The 22198-nt window shown below is 37.4% G+C and overlaps 2 protein-coding genes across 2 annotated transcripts in view; one reads left to right on the top strand and one right to left on the bottom strand.

Annotated features, from left to right (window-relative positions):
* The window catches only part of ZNF236 (zinc finger protein 236), an 88550-nt gene extending 82820 nt beyond the window's left edge, over window positions 1-5730 (top strand). The window contains exons 30-31 of the mRNA XM_081996443.1: window positions 563-692; window positions 4987-5730. Coding sequence (XP_081852569.1) covers window positions 563-692; window positions 4987-5171 — 315 coding nt within the window. The 3' untranslated portion in view covers window positions 5172-5730. The remainder of the gene's footprint in view (window positions 1-562; window positions 693-4986) is intronic.
* A 5195-nt stretch (window positions 5731-10925) lies between these two features.
* The window catches only part of MBP (myelin basic protein), a gene marked incomplete at its 5' end in the record, with an annotated part of 90182 nt that continues 78909 nt past the window's right edge, over window positions 10926-22198 (bottom strand). The window contains 5 exons of the mRNA XM_082015653.1: window positions 10926-11101; window positions 13720-13845; window positions 14818-14850; window positions 15442-15477; window positions 16725-16865. Coding sequence (XP_081871779.1) covers window positions 11045-11101; window positions 13720-13845; window positions 14818-14850; window positions 15442-15477; window positions 16725-16865 — 393 coding nt within the window. The 3' untranslated portion in view covers window positions 10926-11044. The remainder of the gene's footprint in view (window positions 11102-13719; window positions 13846-14817; window positions 14851-15441; window positions 15478-16724; window positions 16866-22198) is intronic.

Genomic DNA, 22198 nt, shown 5'->3' on the forward strand with positions numbered 1-22198 from the left:
TTCTGTTTGCACATTGACATTGTGCAGCTGCATGTGTGTATGTTGTGATAGCCCTCTCTGAGGTCTGTAGTTTTACAATGATACTTACTCAGCTGCCGAGTAGGAATACCTGTGTATCAGGCAAGGTGAGGAGATGGATACTGTAGAGGGGAGGGGGAAAAATCCAGTATTAACTTAGAATGCACAGTTGTCCAAAATCCATGTTTGTAACTGAACAAAGCATTTCAAGAGGTCTGGTGTTTTGTTTTTTATTTTATTTTATTTTGTTTCAGATAATTAGAGAAGGGACTAATGTATGCCAAAAAAAAGCAATGCATACAGTTATTGACAGAGGTTTTCAAAATGTAAAGATACTGATGCATTACCCTTACAAAGAGTTGATATACAAAACCAACCTCTCATTTGAAAGAAAAAAATTATGCAGACTTCCATCTTCTTCCAGCTTGTCTGCTGATGACTAAGAGCCTCTGCTTTTTTCTTGAAAGTGTGGATATATTTCTGTGTTAAATACTTAAGTTTTTTTAAATGGTCTGAATGTATTTTTTTTCCTCTGCTTGCTTAGGAACACATGCAAACCCATCAGGCTGGACCTTCACTGAGTTCCCAGAAGCCTAGAGTGTTTAAGTGTGATATTTGTGAAAAAGCTTTCGCTAAGCCAAGTCAGCTGGAAAGACATAGCCGCATTCACACAGGTAACATCAGAAATTATTTTCATCTCGCAAGATTTTCTCATTAATATATGGATGTTATATTGGGAGTCTTTGCTCATGGTTTCAGGTAATTGCATTTGAGTATCAACTTAAGCTTAAAAAAAACAAGTACATTTCTAACCCAAAGAGTTTAGAAATTAAAATGAGAAACAGGAGACTTGACATCTCAGAAACTGTGATGTTTTGTTTAAAGCCAGAATGTGATGCTTAGTGGTGTGACTAAGCTTCTCCATATTTTCGAACTGGCACCACTGCAATGGTAATGTGAATGCATGAGCTTGTATCTAAAAGTTTGTCATTTTTTGAAACAGATTAATAAAAGCATATTTTAAAGCTTTGTTTGAAGTGGTGTAAAGACTCTGAATATGATCTCCTTCAAGCATATAGGAGAACGTGCAAATGAGTGTGTGTGCTTAGTGATGTTAAGTAAGGGATAGTCTTGACTGCTCATACTGACTGCTGTATGCAGTGCTTCATTGTCATTGAACTACTACTTAGTTCATCTGTTTCTAATGCCAGTGCTTTTAATTTGTTTTGTTCTTTTCTGCTTAATTATTTTCTTCAACTGTTACTCTATAAAAAGTCTATACTGACTTCTCACAGAGAGCACACATTTTCTGTGATGAGTGTGCTTTTCAGGTTGCAGCTTCTGCCCTGCTACAAGCTGAAAGCTGTACATAGGATAGTTCAACTGCCTTCCCCTTCACCTTCTGTATCTTAGGAACAGTCTTCTTAAGAACATGAGTTCTAAATACGAGTCAGTTCTCCAAAACAACTTCTCTCTTTTCCATATCACTGCTACCAGTAAAGAGCTGTCATGGCTGCTAGAGTTAAAAAGGGAAGGGGAAAGTTACCTGTATTGCTACTAAGCTGGAGAGGACCAAAGAATTTGACTGGATGTGCTGTAGCACAAAACGACTCCCAAAAAAGGATAACTTTCTTTGAGTCAGCCAGAGCTTTCTCTTTCCCCCATATCAACTTCTGGTAGTCAACTTTCGGCTGCTCTTCGTGCATTTAAAGCAAAGTTCCTAATCTCTTCCTTTAAGTTATCTTGTTAACCCTGTAATTTTTCCCTGGTTAGTGTCACTTGCCGGTCTTGTGGCATATAATTTGAGTTTCATCTTTGAATGGGTCTTCACTTTGCACCCTCAGATTCAGTTTTGCAGTTTTTAGTATTGCATGTCTGAAATACAGACTTGCCTATGTATCCAGGTGTCTTGTGCATGCTCTCATTTCATGCATCAAAACTTTCTTTTCTCTGGCTTTGACAAATGAAGTCTTACATAAACACACACGTGCGCATTCTGCCATGCTGTTCCAAATGTTTGGCAGGGATGTAAATGTTTATTCAGTAGTATCTTTGAACTCTTTTCATGTGTCTGTATGACATCTGAGAGGCTGTTGATGTCTTGGGATCACTGCCAGTATTGATAATTTACATTTTCTTAATCTGTCCTTATATAATTGTCTATTTGCTGATTTCTTTTCTCTTATGTTTATGGCAAGTTTTTAAAGGTAGGATCTGCGTCTCTGCTTTTTTTTGTGAAGCGCTTAGTATGGTAAAGTTTCAGTCTATGTCTAAGGCTCTGCTGGCCTTGACTTTTTTTCACATTCCATTCAGTTGCTGAGAACTCTCTAGCAGGAAGGGATAGGAGGTTGGCTAAAGAGGACTCATGAGCTTGGTGAATTTATGATTTGAGTCTTTTTTGCTCAGGAAATTCTGAGATTTGGAAATCCTAAGAGCAGGTTTAGAGATGTTGCAATGGGAAGGCATGTATAGATAGGGGAGGTACTGGGCATAAAAAGCAGATGAAGAACATGGGTGATCATTGAGCTGGGAAGGGATGAGATCCTTATGTATCACGTTGTGAAATACTGTAGTGCGAGTGATATGTATTGGTTATGGCTACTAGAGACTATTAGGAGGGGAAGTTTTCAGTGCAAGTGTGACAAGATGGACTTCAGTGGGCTGGGTCATCCACTTCCAGCAAACTTAACTTCTGGTAAATAAGTAATAACTCTTGATAAGGGTAATGGGTATTTGCAGCCATTTGTCAGCTAGCAGCATTCATCGCTGATCAATTGCTACTAGCTGCAATTACCATACTATGGGTATGTATAAGCATGTTTTATAAGGGGTGTTCCTACCAACTATTTGAAGGTGTTTTCTCATCTGACTGTGGGAGGAAACTTTAATCTGATCCATTAGAGCTGTTTTTAGATGTTAGGGGGTCTCTGCTGACCCTTTGTATTTTCATCTAATGTGTTGACTGCTTATGCTTCTCTTCCCTCCACCCCTTGCCCCAAGAGAAATGGTGACTGCTCTTCCTGAGAGTATAACTGAAGAAGGGGAACAGAGCCACTTTGTGGTTACTGTGGTAGAAAGGAACGTTGTGGTTATACTGGGTGCAGGAAGAGACGCAAGAGTTAAAATCCAAGGAGATTAAAAGTCTTTAGAATTCCCCAATAACTTGCTTTCTGCATAACTGACTTAAATAATACAGACTTTTAAAAAAGGCAATGTTCTGGTTAAGAATAAAAGCTTTCATAAAGTAACCTGAAGGCAGGAAAGACCAGTTTCCCTTTTCCCTGCTTTGATTCATGCTGCCCATTGTAATACACACAGAGCACTTCAGGAAGGCTGGGAACAGAGCAGAGTCCCTTTATACATCTGTTTCTCATAAATCTGTACCATCATAGGAAAAATTCTTTCTATTTTGGAATGACTTATAATTTACTCAGTAAATCCTCAGATACTTTGGGGTTTCTTGTACTTCGGTGCTCATGTGCTAGGGATGCACCACAAACTGTAACAATCCATACTAAATTCATTTTTATATTACTGTTGTCTGATGATGTTGAAATAGTAAGTCAATCCACATGGTAGTCATTCTTTCAGAAGAGAATGTTCTTTTAAAAATCACTTAGAGACCAAAAGAGTGAAAATGTGCTGCACAGCAGTTTTTAGATGGGTGTTCTTACATAAGACTAATGTAAGTCTAAACTGATTTGCTTTCCTAAAGGTATGATCTGTGAGAAAATGTTTGTGATTTCTATCTTGATTAAACATTTTTAATGATTTCTCGTGGGCAGTACCTACTGAACCAGTTGCCAGAAGGAAAACACGTTGTTTCTGTGAATAGCTCTAAATATCTTGTACATTCAGATTTATCAATGAAGAGCAGTTTGGAGAAATGTTCCCGAAATTAAAGGGAAGCAGATTCTTCTAGTTCTACCAAAAACCTAGGTGGTAATACATTACACAACACCAAAAAGGCTGTTCATCTTAACAGAATAGAAGACCTGGAGTCAAAAGTATCTGAGGAAACCTAGATTTCACTTCAAACTGGTGAAGTCATTGTTAACAGAAATAGAAAGAACACTTCCTGTGCTTTAAAGGATCTTTTATTGATTGTTTTGAGAAGTTGTATTTAGCATGGAAGCTACAATGCATGTGGGGACACTTAACATACAGGTAATGAAGGAGGAGAGAAATTGCAGCTTTAAAGAAAATTGTGGAAAAGTATTTATACTCCTGCTTGTGCTTTATTGTGCTAACTAATAATAAAGTGTGTTTTTAAGTTCAGAAAGTGCTTTTAGAAGTCTTTAATGACATACAGCAATGTGTCTTGTGTTGATGTCGAGGTTGTGGTGTTGAGTGTTGAAGCAAAGGTCTGGTTTTGCAAAGTAGGTATTATAAATTTTCCAAATATTTTTGTAATTAATATATTTTTATATTTAGAAATTAGTAGTATTCTGGCAGATTTGGAAGAATATGCCTGCTTTGGTTAGATATGGGCATCACTAATAGCTATTGGCATAGGAGACCACAGGTCCCATGTACCAGACTGTTGGTTTGGGTTTTGTTTTAAAACACAGTTGGCTTTCCAGTTTCTTACAAACATCAGCTTTGTGAATTCTAGAATATTGCTTTATCTATGTTATTTGTAAATGATGTAAAAATGTGATGGTCCCCTTGAGTACAGAAAAGTCAAACTGGTAAACTGATTTTTACACCTCTATTAAATAATTAGACAATAAATTGGATAGGAAAGTTAACAGTATCAGTGGTTTAGGACTTATGTAAATATTCTGATATTTAATTTGGGATGTTTTGCTGATGATATGGAGCCATAACACTGTTTTGAGAAAGTCGCAAGGAAAAAGGTCATGCCTGCTTAATTTCTAGGTCATCTTGATGAGTTTTACTGAATTCTGAACTGTATTTTTATGTTGAAATGAGAAATTATTAAAGACATTTTTCTTTTTTTATAAGGGGAACGGCCATTTCAGTGTACACTATGTGAAAAAGCTTTTAACCAGAAGAGTGCCCTTCAAGTCCATATGAAAAAGCACACAGGAGAGAGGCCTTATAAATGTGATTACTGTGCAATGGGATTTACCCAGAAAAGCAATATGAAACTGCATATGAAACGAGCTCATGGTTACACTGGTATGTAGCATAATGATAGTAATGGTGAGTGCAGAAAGCAATATGCTTTACTAGGAAAGCACAAAACGCTTCCCTTAAGTTACTGCAGAATTAGGCACTAATAGCCAAAGGCCAGAGTAGTTGAAGATGCAACCGAAAAAGCAGGTTGAAACAGAGTTTGGTTACTGCTTATGTTTCCTTGTTTTTTTTTTGTGGAGCTCTGTAGTACAGAAATAGAAAGTTCAAAAACTATTACAGGAAAACAATCAATTATATGAGATTTTTTTTTTTAAATTTTGTAAAAAGCATCTAATGAATTTACAGAATCTGAAATAGTTGTGTCATACCTTTCCCAGCATGGTTCCTTTATTCCCAAGCGTTATATTTGCATTTTTCTTACACTATACATCAAATCATACTCATTTGTCTTTTTTTTTTTTGTGCTTTGGTAGGTCCTGTACAAGAGCCTGCTAGTCATCAAGAACAAGAAGGGGAAGATATTAGTCGGGCTCTGAATTTAGAAGAAGTGGTACAAGAATCTTCAAATGAATGGCAAAGTATAGGCAATGTTTTTCGATGACACCTTAAAATTTGAAAGTTAAAAATGTTTCTGGGACTCAAATTTCTCTAAACAAATTTTCAGAAAAGTAGAAAATGGATTTTTACGGTTAAAGCTTCGAGCATTGAAAATATTAACAATAGAATAATATATTATAGTTTTTTTAATTATTTACAAAAATTACCTAAAAGAATCATTCTTTTTTAAGCTTGTAGAAGAATACTGGGAAAACATCATTTAGTCTGTGCTAAGTTGTCTGTGAATCAATGAACTCAGGTAATACTGTATACAGTTTCATCTTCTAATTCACAGCCAGTATATCTATTTGAAAAATAAACTGGAACTTTATATCAGAATAGAATGATTCCCATTTTTAAAGGAGGTGAAGAATAACTTCATGGGAAAACCATGAAACTGTTGGTCAGCTTTTTTTTTTTTACATGTTTAAAGAAACAATTGAGGTTGAAAACAAAAAGTTAGAGTAGATGCATGCAGTATAAAATAGTTTTGGTTGGGTTTTTTTTTACAAGGCACAGAAAAATGCTGTATTTCTGTTTTAAGCTTTTTTTTTTAGTATGTTTTGAGAATTTGTTGGAAAAAATAAAATGCCACGAGCTTAAGGCTTTTCTTGAGTTAAACTCTTGAGAGGGAGCATGTTCATTTCCATTCCAACCACAGAGGCAGTTAGTTGTTAGTTTTTACATTAAAAGTCTGAGGTTTTAAACTCAGCAATAATTATTTAAAGAGAATTTAAACTAGAAGAAGTTCCAATGAAAACCTCTTCTTTTGTTTGCTGTATTGGATCAGCAGATACATATCTCAGTATCTGTGGAAAACACAGCCATATACTAAATCTGGGAGGTAAACATACAATTTTGTATTAGCAGTGAGAAAGTTAGATGCACACTAGGTCATCTATATTATACCATATTCCCCAGTGCTGTAAACAGTCATCATTTCAAATCTGTAAATTCTTCATTATTTTCTTAGTGAATTTTATTTGTTGTTGTTTAAGTCATTGTTTCAGCAAAACTACCTAGTTGACTAAGTAATGCTTTGAAAGGTGCCACCTGTAAAGTATATTCATAACAAAGAAACACTGGAGTAAAAACATAGTCATCTTTTAGACATTCCAAAGACAGAAGCTCTTTTCTTATTTTTACCTTGTTCTTTTGAATTTTATTTATATGTTACATATATATAGATATATATATATGTGTGCTTGTATGTATATATATATATTTAAAGTTATATGAGCCTCTGTGTGGCTGATCAGTATATTTTGTAAATACTAATCCCAGTTGCAGGAAGTTCATCTTTTCTGTTTGCCTCAAGTACTTCTAGATCAGTGGTGGATTTGTTGTACTATAATACAGAGCTGGATTTTAATTTACCTTCTGAAAGATAATTGCTCTCAGATCCAGAAAGCCCTTTTTTTGTAAATATTGTCTATACTTTGTCTATGATAGTTATTTCAGATTGCTGAAGCAAGAAACCACTGTTGGTTTTGACAGGGCATCTCTTAATTCTTTTGTTAACTCTTCAGCATATGTATATAAGTAATATAGTTGGTGACATGAAAATAACACTTTTGTTATGTGGAATATTTAATTCAGAAACATGTTAAATAATATTACTTTTTTTCCAAATGTTGTTCCCTGTATTTTTTTTTAAACAGTTGACTCTGGATTCTAGGAAATTCTAAAAACTCCATTCAACAGAAATGCGTGTCTCAATATGACATTTAAAGAATATATGTGAAGTTCTTCCAGCAGTGCCTTTCCTTCCAGACAGACTGTTAGTGTTTCAGCTGTTGATGACAGACTTTATATCTTACAGTTGTCTGAAGGCATACTGGCCCCATGGCATAGTGCCCTGTTTATCTGTAATAATATAGTAAAATGTGCTGTGTTGTGTGTACCGTGTATAAAGCCTTTTCCCTGTTCTTTCAGAAAATACTGTGTAAATGCACAGCAAAGTTTGTTGGAGTTGATTTGCTGCACAGGGGATGAGACTTTCCAGAGGTTGCCAAATACAGTTTGGCAGATGATGATTTACAGCTGGTCACATCCAGATGCAAATCCATCCTTCATAATGGGAACGTGATTCCTGAATGCTTGAAAGTATTTGGTCTGTTCTAGCTGTGGTTGCCTTGCCAGCATGTTAAAACTGGTAGTGGTTGATACTTGGTGAGCATGTGCTAAATGCAACTCTCGTGAGTAAAAAAGTGCCAGTTTTAACTGGTCACTTCTCAAAAGTGTTATGTCTTGATTAGAGGCAATGAGTGTGTGTTGTAAGTCTTGGAAGTGTTAAATAAGCAGCGTGAGTTACAGAGTCACCTGAAGTTTTTCCTGAATTCAGTTTGCTACTCCTCCAGCACTTGGAGTCCTGTCAGAGTAAATAGACTTTTAAAAAAGTTTCTTTGGAACATGGCATTTGATTTGTTTCCCTGCATCCTCCTCAAGATGAACTTCAAGAATTCACTCTTGAGTATCCTGACAGAGGTTTTCATAGCCCAGGTCCCTTGGTAGGATTGCGCTGGAGGTTTTCGGAGCAGTGTATCTGTTGATGCTCAGTACCAATACAGACACTATAACCAATATGTTGATGTTTTCAAAGGAATGTTGAAGTAGATGCGTTTTTTCAGGAAACGGAAAGAAATCTTGTTCTAAGGCCTGTTTGAAGAGTCAGACTGTGTACTGGGTGAGTGAACAGCGCTTAGCAATGCCTCTGTTCATTTTGGTTTGATGCAGTAGTAGGCTTATGCTAGCCTCAGGCCTTTCAGCTTGTGTCTGCTCAAATATTTCTTTTGGTTTATGTCCATTCCTTCAGCACAAGAAATGGCACACTCCTAGTACCGGTTGTCCATTCTTAATTCAGGTAAAATCCTTTGCTTACAAGCCAAATAGCCATTTAAACTGCTGGGTTTTGGCAAAGCTACTAATGAGTAATTAAAAGAATAGATTTCAGTCGAAGTTTTCATCTCTTGACAGAGACTTGTGTTGGTAAAACAATGCTTTAAAATACCGTACCTTTTCTTCTGTAAGAAGTAAATCCAAAAAAGCCACTTCCAGCCTGTGGAAAAGATGACTGAGGGGAAAGCAGAGTGATGAAGGCAAGGAAGAAGCTTTGGATAAGTTCTGTAGTAGTATTTTGAATACATTTTGAAAGATGTATTTCTCAAGTTGTGGGGTTTGTTTTTTTTTTTTTACCTTAAATATTCTTTCCCATTTTTGAAAGCTGCTTTAAAAAGCAGCTTGATTTTCATATACCCTGTTCAAAGAAGATACTTTGTGCTATACTTGTTTATGAAAGGTGGGGTTTTATGGTCTCTATATAGGCTTTTTGTGCTTTGCAGTATCTCATCTGGCCTTTAGCTGCCACTTGAGAGACGCTGGTCTCCCATAAATCCTGTGTCATATTGTCAGCCTTGTGGGCCACACTAAGTCACCAGCAATGTCACCAGAAGCCTGTGCGTGGGCAGCTGGGTCCTGGGTCCCAAAGTGTCATCTTCTGGTATCTGGACATTATTTGTCAATTATGAAATAAACCCACCAAACTTTATATATATGATTTTCTCTGTTAGGAAAGACAAAAGTGGTCCAAGTTTCATTTCAAGTTGATTACTTTATTTCACTAATGAATATTTTTAAAAGCTGTGTTCCTATAAGAACAATACGTATTCAAATTAAATCAACTATTACGTTGCAGAGTATACATCTGAATGAAGCTACAATAGAAAAATACATATAGCAACCATTGTAGGTAATACAAGATGTAATGTGTTTGTGTATGCTTAATAATTTTGGTGGTTTTGTTTTCTTTAGTCTCTATGTATTTTCTATCCTCTCATCTTTCATTGCTTCATATTAATGGACACTGATTTAAACCTACAGTAGATTTAGATGTGAAATGCAATTGACATACATATTTATAGGTAACATTTATTGGGCACTTATTAGGAATGCAGTTTCATCCTGGGAAGCATTAACTGTAGTCTACAATGCATAGGCTAAAACTAAAAAAATAATTAATCAGACAGATGACAGCTTGAAGAAATAGTAATTTTAAGTAATAAAACAGTGCAATTCAGAAGAGCCTTTTATTTCCCTAAGTGTGGTTGGAAATACCATTGCCACACATTCCTTTTAGTAATTTATGAATAATTAATATCTAAATCTAACTCAGCTATAATTTATTTCTATAAGGCAACTACAGTACAACAGTTAAATGTTCACAGTAGTTTACTATGAGTTTGCTTTGGTGCACTGCCTTTAATAGGCATCCAGGTGTTAGTCTGGCAAAAGATGAGCCGACCAAATATAACACTGCTGCAATACCAAGAGAAAGATTTGAAATTCTAACATGAGATGTGCAGGGCTATCTGAGATACCAGTACTGAAGGGCTTTCTTTCAGAAATTAGACTTACTTGTTTATATATTTATTTACTTACTTCTTGTACTGCAGAGTTAATGCTGTCGCAGCAGAGTGTGTGTGGAGCACTAGTGACGTCCAGTGGTCACTTGTGCAATCTTAGATGTTTCTTCTCTGGGTATATCCCTTGTTTCTTAACATTAGTCTAACTCAAATTTTAAATCCTCTTTCTCTCCCTCATCTGCTTTTAATTCTAATGGTTTGGATGCGATGAGCAATTCATGGTATGGAAAGAATTTCCTTGTTACTATTGCTCTGCATCATATTGATTCTACAACGTCTGCCCCCTCCCACACTTCACATACCTTAAACTCCCAGTGTTTGGTAAACCTTTCCATGACTGCCTAATCCTGTTATGAAAATAAATTATTCTGTGAGTGAGAGAAGGAAGATTAAAACAAAAAAAAACGTCAACAAAAAAACCCAAAAAAAGTATTTGGATAAACAGTCCTTACAACTTCTGCACATGGTGGATTTTTTTTTTAACAGCAGTGTCTCAGAAATTCATTAACAGCAGTGCTCAGTATCCAAGACATTAGCTCTTTATTTGTAATTCTGATGTTCGCTAAAACAAAACCAGAAGACTTGAGCTCAGATTAGGTGCTTGGGAGAAATAATGAAGTCCAGCATACAGTTAGGGCATCCTGAAGAAGACTGAGTAAAGTCAGAGATCTTGTTACTTCACATAAAAGAAGGAAAATACTAGTAAAGCTACTTTTTGTGTTCCTTTCATTCAACTGTTGGTCAGGGATTGCCAATAGAAGTTCGTATAATCTACTGCATGCAGAATCTAATTGGCATTAAGTAATGGATTGCATCTATCTAGGTAATTGTTGCAGTTGTTACTAATTTTAAGGCAGTTACATTATGAAGCAGAGTACATGATCCTTGGATGGCATCTTAGAGCTTCAGCGCCTAGCAACCGGTGAACCAGACCGTGATCCAGGTCGGGACCCAGAGCCTCCCTGTGGAGGGAAGAACAGACTTCAGTTAATTAAAAGGTACTGTATATTTGGGGCTATAAATTGAAAAACATCAATCTGTAGAATGAGAAAATTTTAAATATTATCTAATGTAGGTGGCTTGCAGTGGCCTCTAGTATATTGCTAAATATTACTGGAATGGTCACTTCAGAGAGATGATTGCTTTTCATAGATTATCATGTAGGATTAATTTACCCTCATTAAATCTCTCAAATAGGACTAGACAGTCTCTCGTGAATTATTTGTAGGTGCATGTTCATATTCTGGCCTTCCTAATAAAAGCAATTTGTTTACTTAGACTTCTTGGAAATTTTCATTTTTATGGCTACCTCTGAACTGTATGTATACTTTAATTAAAAAAAAAACACACAAAACACCAAAAAACCTACCCAAACACAAAAAAACACACAACAAAAAAGAAACCCCAAAACCAAAAGACCCAACCAAAACCTCCAGACCTTGCATAGAAGTTGTGCTAGTCTCACATCTGAAAGAATTGAAAAGTAATAATTTTTACTCTGTAATATTTATTAGGGTGAATTGTTATGTGATCATTTGAACATAGGTCTTTTATGGAAAGCTTAGATGCAAATACAGGGAAAAAAATAAGAAAATATAAAGGGCTGAAACGTGGCCTATTTTTGCAGCTAATAAGAAAACAACATACTGGGAAAAAACCACTTGTGACAATTTCTCAGTTGCAGATTTATGAAAGCCTTACAGCAGCTTTATAGCAAAGATGATCCCAGCTGAAATTTTGGCATTTCATTTTGGAACTGAAGGTTAGGTTAAGGTTAGGCTAACTGGGTATATTTTCCAGTAGCTTTAGCAGCTTTCTTGGCAAATCTTGAATGATAAACTTACAACCACAAATGTGAGGAAACTGTGGTAATTGTTACTGTAATCCGCTGATAACTGAACTGTTTACTTAAAAAAAAAATTAAGCATATGTGTACTTTGGGATTTTGTTTGTTTATATTTGTCTCATCTTTCAGTGCTCCTGCCTTAGTTTTACTGAACTATTTCAAGGAAGATTTAGTGTAATCCATTAGGTAATTGGCGTTTTTTCTTTCCAAGTTATCTTAAAGAATGGATATCATTTTTATTGTAAAAGACTGTAAAACTATGTAAAGAAATAGTTACCAATACCTCCTGCTATAATCAATGGCTCTAAATCAAATGGGCTTGAGCAAAACTCAGATAGGAGTTCCAAAAGTTATAATGGCTCAGAAAATGCTGTCTGAAAAGCAGAACTGGTATTTGTATATTATCAGATAAATACATCAAGCAAAAATAGTTGTGATGGTTGTGCAAAAAGGAGAATGTTAAGTTTTGGGAGATCTTTTCAGATCTTCAAAAGAATTTTTACAAATAACGTCAGTATATAGCCACGGTATTGTTGATGTACCTGAACTCCACTAAAAAGCTACAAGTGCACAGCGAGAAAGTTAGACTTAAAAGGTAAATGTTTGATTTTTACCTGAGCCTCTGAAGGGCTCATTCCTTTTTTTAAATTGCAACACAAGAATTCTTACTACCTCCTTGAAGTTTCATCAGCTGTCACTTGGTGCTGCATATGTTTGATAAACAGCTATACAAAGAAAGTTACCTACCCTAAACCAAGTAAGAGAGAAGAGTGTATTTTTGTGACAGGTGATGGTGCTGTGACTCTCTCCTGTTGGGGAGTAAGAGCAGTAAGAGTTTGAGATGATCAATTCTGCTATAATGGAATCTCGGACCTTCTGTCTTGAGGTTAGGATTACTGCTCATGGTGTTCTTCATGTGCGAATAGGTTACTAGATGATTTGTTACCTGTGGATGCTTCACTACCGTGGAAGAAAAATACAGTCTTGGTTACAGTAGCTGCCAGTGGCTGTGACGTGCTTTTCACATGTCTTTTTCCTGACATAGAATGTGAAAAATCCTCATGACTGATTCCCACCCCTCCGCTCCGTTCTGTTTTCATTTATTAACTGTGTTGGTGGGGCTGTGTGGTGACTCGAAATGGTGAACTGAACCAGATTAAAGATAATCTGACAAAATGTTTATTTTTCATATGACACAGTTTCCCAGTTTGCCCGACTATGTGGTGTCACAACTCACTGCAGTGACATTTTGGAGGAGGTCTTCCACCTGGGGTGGGAATGAGCAGGGACTGTTCAAGTTGTTATTGCATCTCAACCCAGCATGTGTCCAACACTGCCCTGTACTACTATCCTGCAGCTCATCAGTTTGCTTTTGCTGGGTATCCTAAATAATTTAGCTGGAGCAGCAAGCTGTGTCGCCTCATTCATCTTCTGTGTTCCAGGCCATTTGTGAGGTCAGTAGCAACACCGATCCTGGTGCGGGTCTTTGCGGGACTTTGTGGACTTACCTTCTTTCCTGATGGTAACGGACTCTATTTTTACCTTTGTTCCCTATTGTGTAAGTAGCCATTAGGCCATGAGGTAACCTTCTGTTTTATCCATGCAAATCTAGTTCCTTCGGAAGCTTTAATGAAATGTGGTTGTTTCAAACATGGCAGGTTCTGGAAAGGTTTGGCTTCTCTTTTTTTTTGGACTCAATTTTTTGTACTTAGAGTAAGTTCAGTTGTACTTTACCAGTTTAAATATTTTGGAAAGAGTGCCCTGGCCCTCATGATAGGATCCCTTATGTCCCTTGTGAGCAGATTTATGCTCGTAGAATTTTCCACTTCCTCCGTATCCTGGCTTGTGTCCTTCACCACCCTGCAAAGAAAGATTTACATATATATTGCAAATTAATCACATTCAAATAGTCTTATGCACATTGTAATCTATCTTTGTGATCACTGAAATGTAATGGCTATAAAATACATATTATGGAATTATAATGGAATAAAATAAGCTTTTATGTAATAAACAGGGATGAAGGAAAATGTTAGGAAATAATATACTCAAGTCTGAGGCAAGCGCCAATCTGTAAAAGAGGAATTAATAATCAAAAAATAGATACTCAGAAGGTTAACCTGCATGACAAAACTGTTTCAATTTCAGAGATTCTAAGGTGTCAAACATGTCAACTAATTTGTGTTCTTCCGATAGTGAAAGAAATGCTTAATGGCTTGAAGGCTTTAATATTTTGTCTTAAAATGCAGGTAATTTGCATGTCCATCTCCTATAAAATCAAACCTGTAGTAGAGAAATAGAATTTAGTTGTGGTATAACTGTGGGAAGAACTTGTCTAATAGCTGTTCAGGCAGATCCCTTCTTACTGAAAGGGGTTGCAGGGAGAGGTGGGACAAAATACTTGAATTAGTGACAGTGTTAGTTTTGCAAACTTTACTGTATAAGAGCAATTGGAACTGTGGAAGAAGCGCCCATCTTGCCCCAGCCCTCCCTCCCATTGTTGTCCTTCCCAGGGAAAGAAAAAGGCAGCAGATGAGTCTTCCAGAAGTCTTTAAGGGCAGAGAGCTTGGCCATGCAGTGGATTTTGCTCCCTTCCCGCTAAAGCAAAAGACGTTATCGCTGCAAGGCTGTCAAGTTGCTGAATAAGAGCAAGCAACAAAATTACCGTCTTAACGTGCTGTGGGAGGAGGGAGGAAAGTGCAACAGGAAAGGCAAAACAGCAAAATTGAGACAAAATTATCATGTTGCTGCAACAGCTTGAGGCAATGGAGTAAGATATGCTTTGGCCTGGTAAATAAATCGGCTGTTATCGAAAGCACAATCATCACCTACCCAGCTAAATCTGGTGAGGGATAATCCTCTTCCCTGTACATGCAAGAAATAAAAACAATGACATGATGATCACTATGGAACATAGCATCTGGATGTACCATACACAAGAGAAGATGAAAATGCAGTAAAGATAATGAAATAATGGGCAGATAATGAGGCAGGAGTTGAAAACAACAATCTGTATACTGTCATTCCATGAAACAAAAAGGGCAAAATTCTTTATTACAATTACAAGGACTGACTTCACCAGCCATGGTTTATCAGTATCATGTACTTTAGAAGCCAGTGAGTTTAGTAAAGGTAAGGACAGTTCTGGTGGGTGAGGCTTGTTTGAAAGCATTACCTATTATTAGTTCATTACATAAAGCAATCACAACATAAATTGAATATAAAGATCCCTGCGAGTGCCTTTAATTTGTTACATGTCGTGCAGCAAGTCAGGAAGTGCATGCAGAAGAGAACCATGGCTTTTCTGTCTTAGTCCCTTGCTTTAAATATTACCAGTGATAACTCCAGATTTTCACTTCATGCCATTAAAGAAAATGGATCAGGGTGGCAGTTGAATTGGTATAAATGAGCCCACAAAAAATCTTGGATGTTGCAGGAGCCCCTGAAAACACTTACCTTTGCTTGCATTGGGGGAGGTGTACGGGGTGAGACCTAAAAACCAACACAAAAAGTTGTAAAACCAAGGCAACAATAAACGTAGGGAATCATCAAGCCTTTTGCATGTTACCTATGAGTTAGTAGGCCTTATGCATCAGTTACTGTTTAATTTCGTCCTTCTCTTTATTGCCTCGTGACTATTTCAGAATGACCGTTGTTAAAAGAGAGTTCAAAAATGAATCCTAGCATGCGTAATTTTCCCATCATAAAAATGTTCTCATCACTGACGGATTTTTTTCTAAACCCATTGTAGGTCTTGCACTTCAGATCAGTGATGGCCGTGTTCTACTCCAAGCAGATGACCTGTTACTTTCGCTGCTTTAGATGTCAGCATTGGGAAACTTGATTTGTCAAGGTGGTTATTAGGAGAGACCATGCTACTTCAAATACTTCTGTCCTGGTTTAGGCTGCTATTACGTTTTGGAGCATTTGGGCGTCAAAATACCAAGACCTTTGTTTCAGAAGAAAACCTGAAAAATAAAACTGGTAGGAGTACCTGCGCAGATCAAGTCAAAAGTATTGCAAATGCAATATGTAGAGTGTCTCTCTCTGGCTAGTTGCTGTACAGTGTTTTAAATAGAGTACTATATTTCACTGGGTATTTACGCAGTACTCAAGAATTTAATATCTGAGGAAATTCCATCTTTCCTGAATATTTTCTGTGAAAACAACTTATGGGTATAAAACCAGCCAAATTCAGAGCTTGAACAAAATTATTGGCATCTTAAATGAAATCATCAGGAAATATTGTTTGGCTGTTCTGCTTATGGATTCAGATTATACCCAAAATTATAAGATATTTCATACTTGGGAGTAAACTTGGCATATCCATTACATCCTACCTAAGTGATCGCAGTAAGAAGCTCCTCTGCTGTCTTAGGCTTTGCCTAGGACACACTGGATTTTTGTCTGTTTTTAAACAGGAGGCATGCCTAAATACAGCCAATGCTGAAGACACAAGGACAAAACCTGTAAATGGTGAAGCTGTGTAATTGTATGGTGGTTGTTGAAATTTGACTATGCTAATGGAGGGTTCACCCACTTTTTTTGGGTAGCATTTCAGTATTGTTTCCGTTTTCAGGTAAAGTTATTTTCGTATTTGAATGGCATGATGAGCTGAAAGGCACAGGACAAATGACAACGCTCAAAATAATGGCGAATGATTGGCGACTATTTGGTTACTGATAAATCCTAAAGAAAATATGTCATTCTGGTCCATAACAAGGAGAGAGGAGACTTACAATGTTCTTGAAGAAGTGGACTACGGGGTTGTCATCACCAGGCCGGCCATGCTGAGATCTCTGGGGGATGGACCCTACGTGGTGGCTAGCCCTGGCTGCATGTATATCCTGAAAAGCAGAATAGGCATATCGCCGAGTCAGCTAGGAAGGCAAGATAATCTGCAACTGAACGAAGAGAAGAGTCATTTTCACTAGGAGCAAAAAGAGGAGGAAAAATGCCTCAGAAATCTGCAGAGATTGCAACCTAAAGTTGTCAGTGCCGTGGAGGAACAATTTTTTAATACAACAGGAAATACACAGTATGTACGTGGACGTGTGTTGTGCATGTGTATATGGGTGTACACGTTTTTAACGTTGCAGCGCAGTGTGGAATTAAACCTGTTATTGGAAAGTTCTGATAACAGAAACTTTATATTTTTCCTTCTTTCGAAGTAGGATCGTAGAATGTGATTTTAGAAATGAAACCTGAAATGAAGAAAAAATTATGTTGGGTCATTCTCCATGTGAGAGCAGGAAAGGACGGTATATAATTTTCTCGGTTCTCAAAGACTATCTAACACTGACAAACTGCAAGAGCAACAATTTGGATTTTTTTAATTTATTTTTTTACAATGAGGGAATCAAATGAGACTGACTATGCTTTCTATTTTCAGTGGTGCCATCTGAGCAGTACAACAAGAAGTCCAGTAAGCGAAGGTAAAGTAAATAACAGAAGTAGCACACTGTGAAGAGTGAAGACCTTGAGTGGTACTTAGACCGTGATGCATCTGTGGTGACGAAAGTACTGCTATCCGGATGCAGTATGACAAAGTTTAAAAAAGAACTGTTACATATGACTGGCCCAAATTACAGGCATCTGCCCATCATTGCATATGTGGAGGCACAAGGCTTCGTGTTCAATGCGACAGATCCTAAGTACGTGCAATAGGGAACAGAAAAGGTAGGTGAGAATGAAAATAACAATAGTGCTGCAATGGTTCTCTTAGCGTAATGAATTCCTTGAAAATGCAATGCTGTTATAAGCATCATGCGGGTACTAAAAATTTTCATTGGCCTCTAAAGATGAAACGGAAATCTGTAGTGAGACAGTAGCTCACCTAAGCACTTCCTTAGTGGTACCAACTGAATGAACATTTGACTGTAGAACAGTATGAGTAGGTATTTAAAATATACTTTGCTTTCATCACATAGAGAGAAACGTTGAGCAACTTGCCAGGGACAAAGCTTAGTCTGATTGTTGGAGCAGGACTCCTGACTTGTGAGTGGTTTGGTGATTTTTGACAAGTTAATATCGATAGAACAGATTTTTCGAAGATGTCAACAGCCTTTGTGCACTTCGAGTGAAGTCTCGTGACATCAGTAGCTTTCAGAATGACCCCAAGTCATCCTAGGTCATTCTGAGTAATGGCTCAAGCTATTACTACTGAAAATGGCTGCACAGAGATTTACATGGTCTGAAACTCTTGAATAAATGGTCCCATGAAACCATCTAGTGTTACTGGTCAAAGCTGCTACATGGAAGTTTTACTTTTAAGTGAATGGAGTCAGATCTTGTGATCTTACGTGAATGAAATTGGATATATATTATGTTGGACCATCGAAAATGAGATTAAATACCCGTCTTCATGAGTGGCCCTTTAAGCTGTGTAATTTTGAGGAGAAATGAATTTCAGATACATTGTTTAGAAGATGAGTTTCCTTGGGATGAAAAATGAACCGATGCAGAGAAGTGCAGTGGATATTTTTCAGCATCATTTTTTGCATGCCGATGATATGTAGAGATTTACTGTTTAAAAAGCAGGGGTTTCTGAATTTTATTGGGTCTGCAAGATTTCTGTAGTGTCAGGCAGTCCTGCTTATACTTCTGCAGCAGTTCCTACTTCATCACTAGTTCCAGTGTTGCCAAAATACCCTCTGCTGTTGTGATTAGGAAGAGGGAGCCAGTAAGGCATCGTGTAATGTGTTTAGCACAAGTTACTTCAGTTGTGCGTTCGTCTTTTTAATCTATGTTCAAATGAAGCATTGCTTTGCCTCCGGAGCCAGCTGACTGCCTTGTCGTTGGGATAAATGCCACCATCCATGCTGTGCTGTTGCAGATCTGAACGTCCGTCTTTAGCAGCGGGCACCGGTCACCATCAAACCACGAAATTATTGCAGTGCGTGAAGCAGAAAACTTCAGCATCAGATCTGCTTGCATGTAGCCTGCAACTTCGCAGTGGGCTCTGGCTTGCCACCAGGCCATATTTTTTTTACAGCTTAGATGAGGTTGAGTTTCCTGAATTTAGTGTTCTGTTCAATTATTAGGTGCTAAATTTGGCTTCTTGAAAAGGTTATCATGTAGTACATACAAACTTCCTTCTGTCTTCATGTCTTTGGGTCCCCTTTTAAAGCTCATTGGGTAGTAACAAGTCTGAAGCCGTTTCTAGTCCTAGTTCTGTACGAGTTTAATACCATGGTTTTCCCAGTGTTACAAATAAAGTGCTTCCCTTTCATATTATCATCAGCAAACTTAATCTGTGGTCAGAATCTTCCGATATTATTCTAAATTTGTGGGAGGTACTGACATGTTTCCCTCTAGTGTATAAGCTGTTGGAATTGCTCTTTCACCTGTATTCAATTTTTGGACTCCTAAGCGGGGGGCAGGGATCAAGTAGGTTGTTTCTGAGATTGCTCACATACATGATTTACAAAAATCATTTTCCTCAAAAGAGCAATAACTGATGTCCATAGGTGTTAGAAGTTCAATTTGAATGGATTCAGGCAATGCTTTGCCGAATGAGAGAGAAATGAAATCTGGTTTATCCTGCTAGGATGGGCTACTGAGGGTGTGTTTTATAACTGGACTTTTTTTGCACAAGCTCATCTAGACGCAGCACATTTCACTAATACATTTGGAAGACCACCGTTTATGCTTTAAGTAAGCATTAACCTTAAAACCTAATAGGAATACAGCAGAGCAACCACGTTTTAGGAAGGGGTGGCATTTACTTGTGTCTTTGCATTATGGGTCTCTATCGCCCGGCGGCTGCAGCGAGCTCTCCCCATACCTCTTGCAACCTTGTCATGAATGTCCATCTTGAGAGCATTGCCAATAAAAAGCCAGCTTGGCTTCCACATCTATATATTATGAAACGTGCTCGCAAAGTATAATCTTGAATTTGGAGCCCTCGGGTACTGTTTGCGGAGTTTAAAACAGATGTTTGTCTGTGCCCTTAAAGAAGGATAAAAATTGAAAATTACAACTTCTAGGGTAACTGAATAGTTTGTAGTCATGAGCAGTCTTTCTTTCAAAAAAAAAAAAAAAAAAAAGACACAGGAGTACGCTCACCTTTTCACTGTTTCCAGTTAACTTTTTGTTTGACCTTAATAAAGGATCCCTACTAAGTCAGCTCTGCTGTACATTCCAAAAAGCTAAAAAGGAACGATCCCTTCCTCTGAATATTCTTAATGATTAGAAGATAATAATTTAAGAGAAGAAGATTTAAGATAATTTAAGAGAAGAAGATTTGCCAATACTGGGAATTTAAGCAGTATCTGAGAGAGCTGATGACAGTTGCAAACTGTGCCAGTTTGCAACTTCACCATGAAATTAGTAGCTTTAAGGATTAATAATGTAAATAAGAACACTCTTTAAAATGTATGCACAATACCCACAGTTATTCTGTAGTGGGGAGTGATTCAGTATTGGAATTCTTTGCAGCTCTTTCTGGCGATGCACGGGGAAGTTGCATTATTTTCCTGTGCCACCTACCTTGTGTTGGCCACTAAGACAAAAGGGAAAAAAGAGTAACTTTCAATGTAGTGCAAAGAACACATACAGGTATTTTAAGGCTTAACACTAGCTATACATTGGCATTGCATCCCCTGCGTTAGCCATGTACTTTCACATCAAACTAATTAAATTTACTGGCACAACCTGTGTTGGTATTTTGAAAGAGCTGTTGGGGGGGGGAGGTTTGCTGTTTCTCAACCACAGTAACAAGAATCCATATGTAATTCAGAATGTGCTCCATTTGGGGTTTTGTGCAAGATTATTACATTTCCAGTTGAGGTGAAGATACCTGGGTATATGCTCCTCAATGTTCTGAGCTGGCAGGCCTGTCCAAGTCTCTTGGTGTTTTCTGTGGCACTTAATTACGGTTTAAGGGGTGTTACCGCCTGTGTCGTAACTCTACAGGAGACTAAAGAGGTCTTGTGGTTTTGATAAACGGAGCGGGCCCTTCTGGTTTGCACATTTGGACACCGTGTTTGATAATCCAGGTTTGTGATCATGCATGCACCTGCACTCGAGACGTGGTAGGATTTGGGGGATTAAATTCCTTCCCATACAAACACAATTGCAATTTACGTATTCTACACGTCCTACTTGATTTGATTTTCAGATTTGATGCAGAAGTGTCAAAAATGTGGCTAAGCAGTAGCATTTTTTTAGTGATAAAATGCCATTAAATACATATTTGACTTTGCTTGGTATAAACATGACATGTTAGATCATGCAACTCTTAATAAGCAAGGGGGATTTAAAAGTGTGTATTATAAGCTCTCCCCAAGAGCTCTCATCCTCCGCAAGACGATTGCTTATAACTAAGGATCACATACACACATTAATATAAATTTAAAGCTCTAGTTCCGAGTCAGAGATGATATGCATTAGTGAAAATAATAGTACTAAGAAGTTGTTGGCTTGGAGTACTGAATTTATAGTTTTCACAATTCCTTTCAGTATCACTACTACGTAGCTTTGTCGCCTACTTTAGGGTGTGAAATGAAAAGCTAAAGAAGATCATCACGTGTCATTTCTGTAATGGCAAAATCCAAATACATATGAAGTGTGGAAATAACAGATTTAAAATGTAATCAAACCAAGTAAGCATTTCGGACACTAGTAAGAATGAAACACAACGGCCACTTTCATGGATTCGGTGGGTTTCATGGTTTCCAGTGGGTTGTCTTCACAAGATACCCAATGAGTTGCTGCGCATGAATTTTAAAGAAATCATACAAAAATCTACAAATTTCAAATTCGTATAGATATGAAAAGTACATTTAGATTGCCTTCGAAAACCAAACTGTTCCACAACCTACAGGATGTCATGCTTAGCTCCCATGAAGGAATTTGCAACTGGTAGACTAAAATTAGCCTTTCAGTGTGAAGTGCTGAAACTCTGTCGGTGCTGGTTTGTGGGAGGAGCGAGGTGGAAGAGCAACTGGCGATTTGTGAAGCCACTCGGCCAATTTCGTGTTGGTGCTTGAAATGGACTCCGCATCCAAACTCTCACGAAATTCCTACCCAGGTTTGAATTTCTGTAGTTGGTACCATTGCAAAATAATATTCCAAAGAGGAACTGAGATGTACCCTTTCAGTGAATGGATACGCTCTATTTTTTTTAAACGAGGAAATTGATTATGTATAGTTTGAATATGGAAATTGCTTCATCTGGGGATTTGGAGGCGCTTTGCGCGCGGGGCTTGGT

Source organism: Phaethon aethereus, assembly GCF_964289735.1.
Source record: "Phaethon aethereus genome assembly, chromosome: 2".
Lineage (NCBI taxonomy): Eukaryota > Metazoa > Chordata > Aves > Phaethontiformes > Phaethontidae > Phaethon > Phaethon aethereus.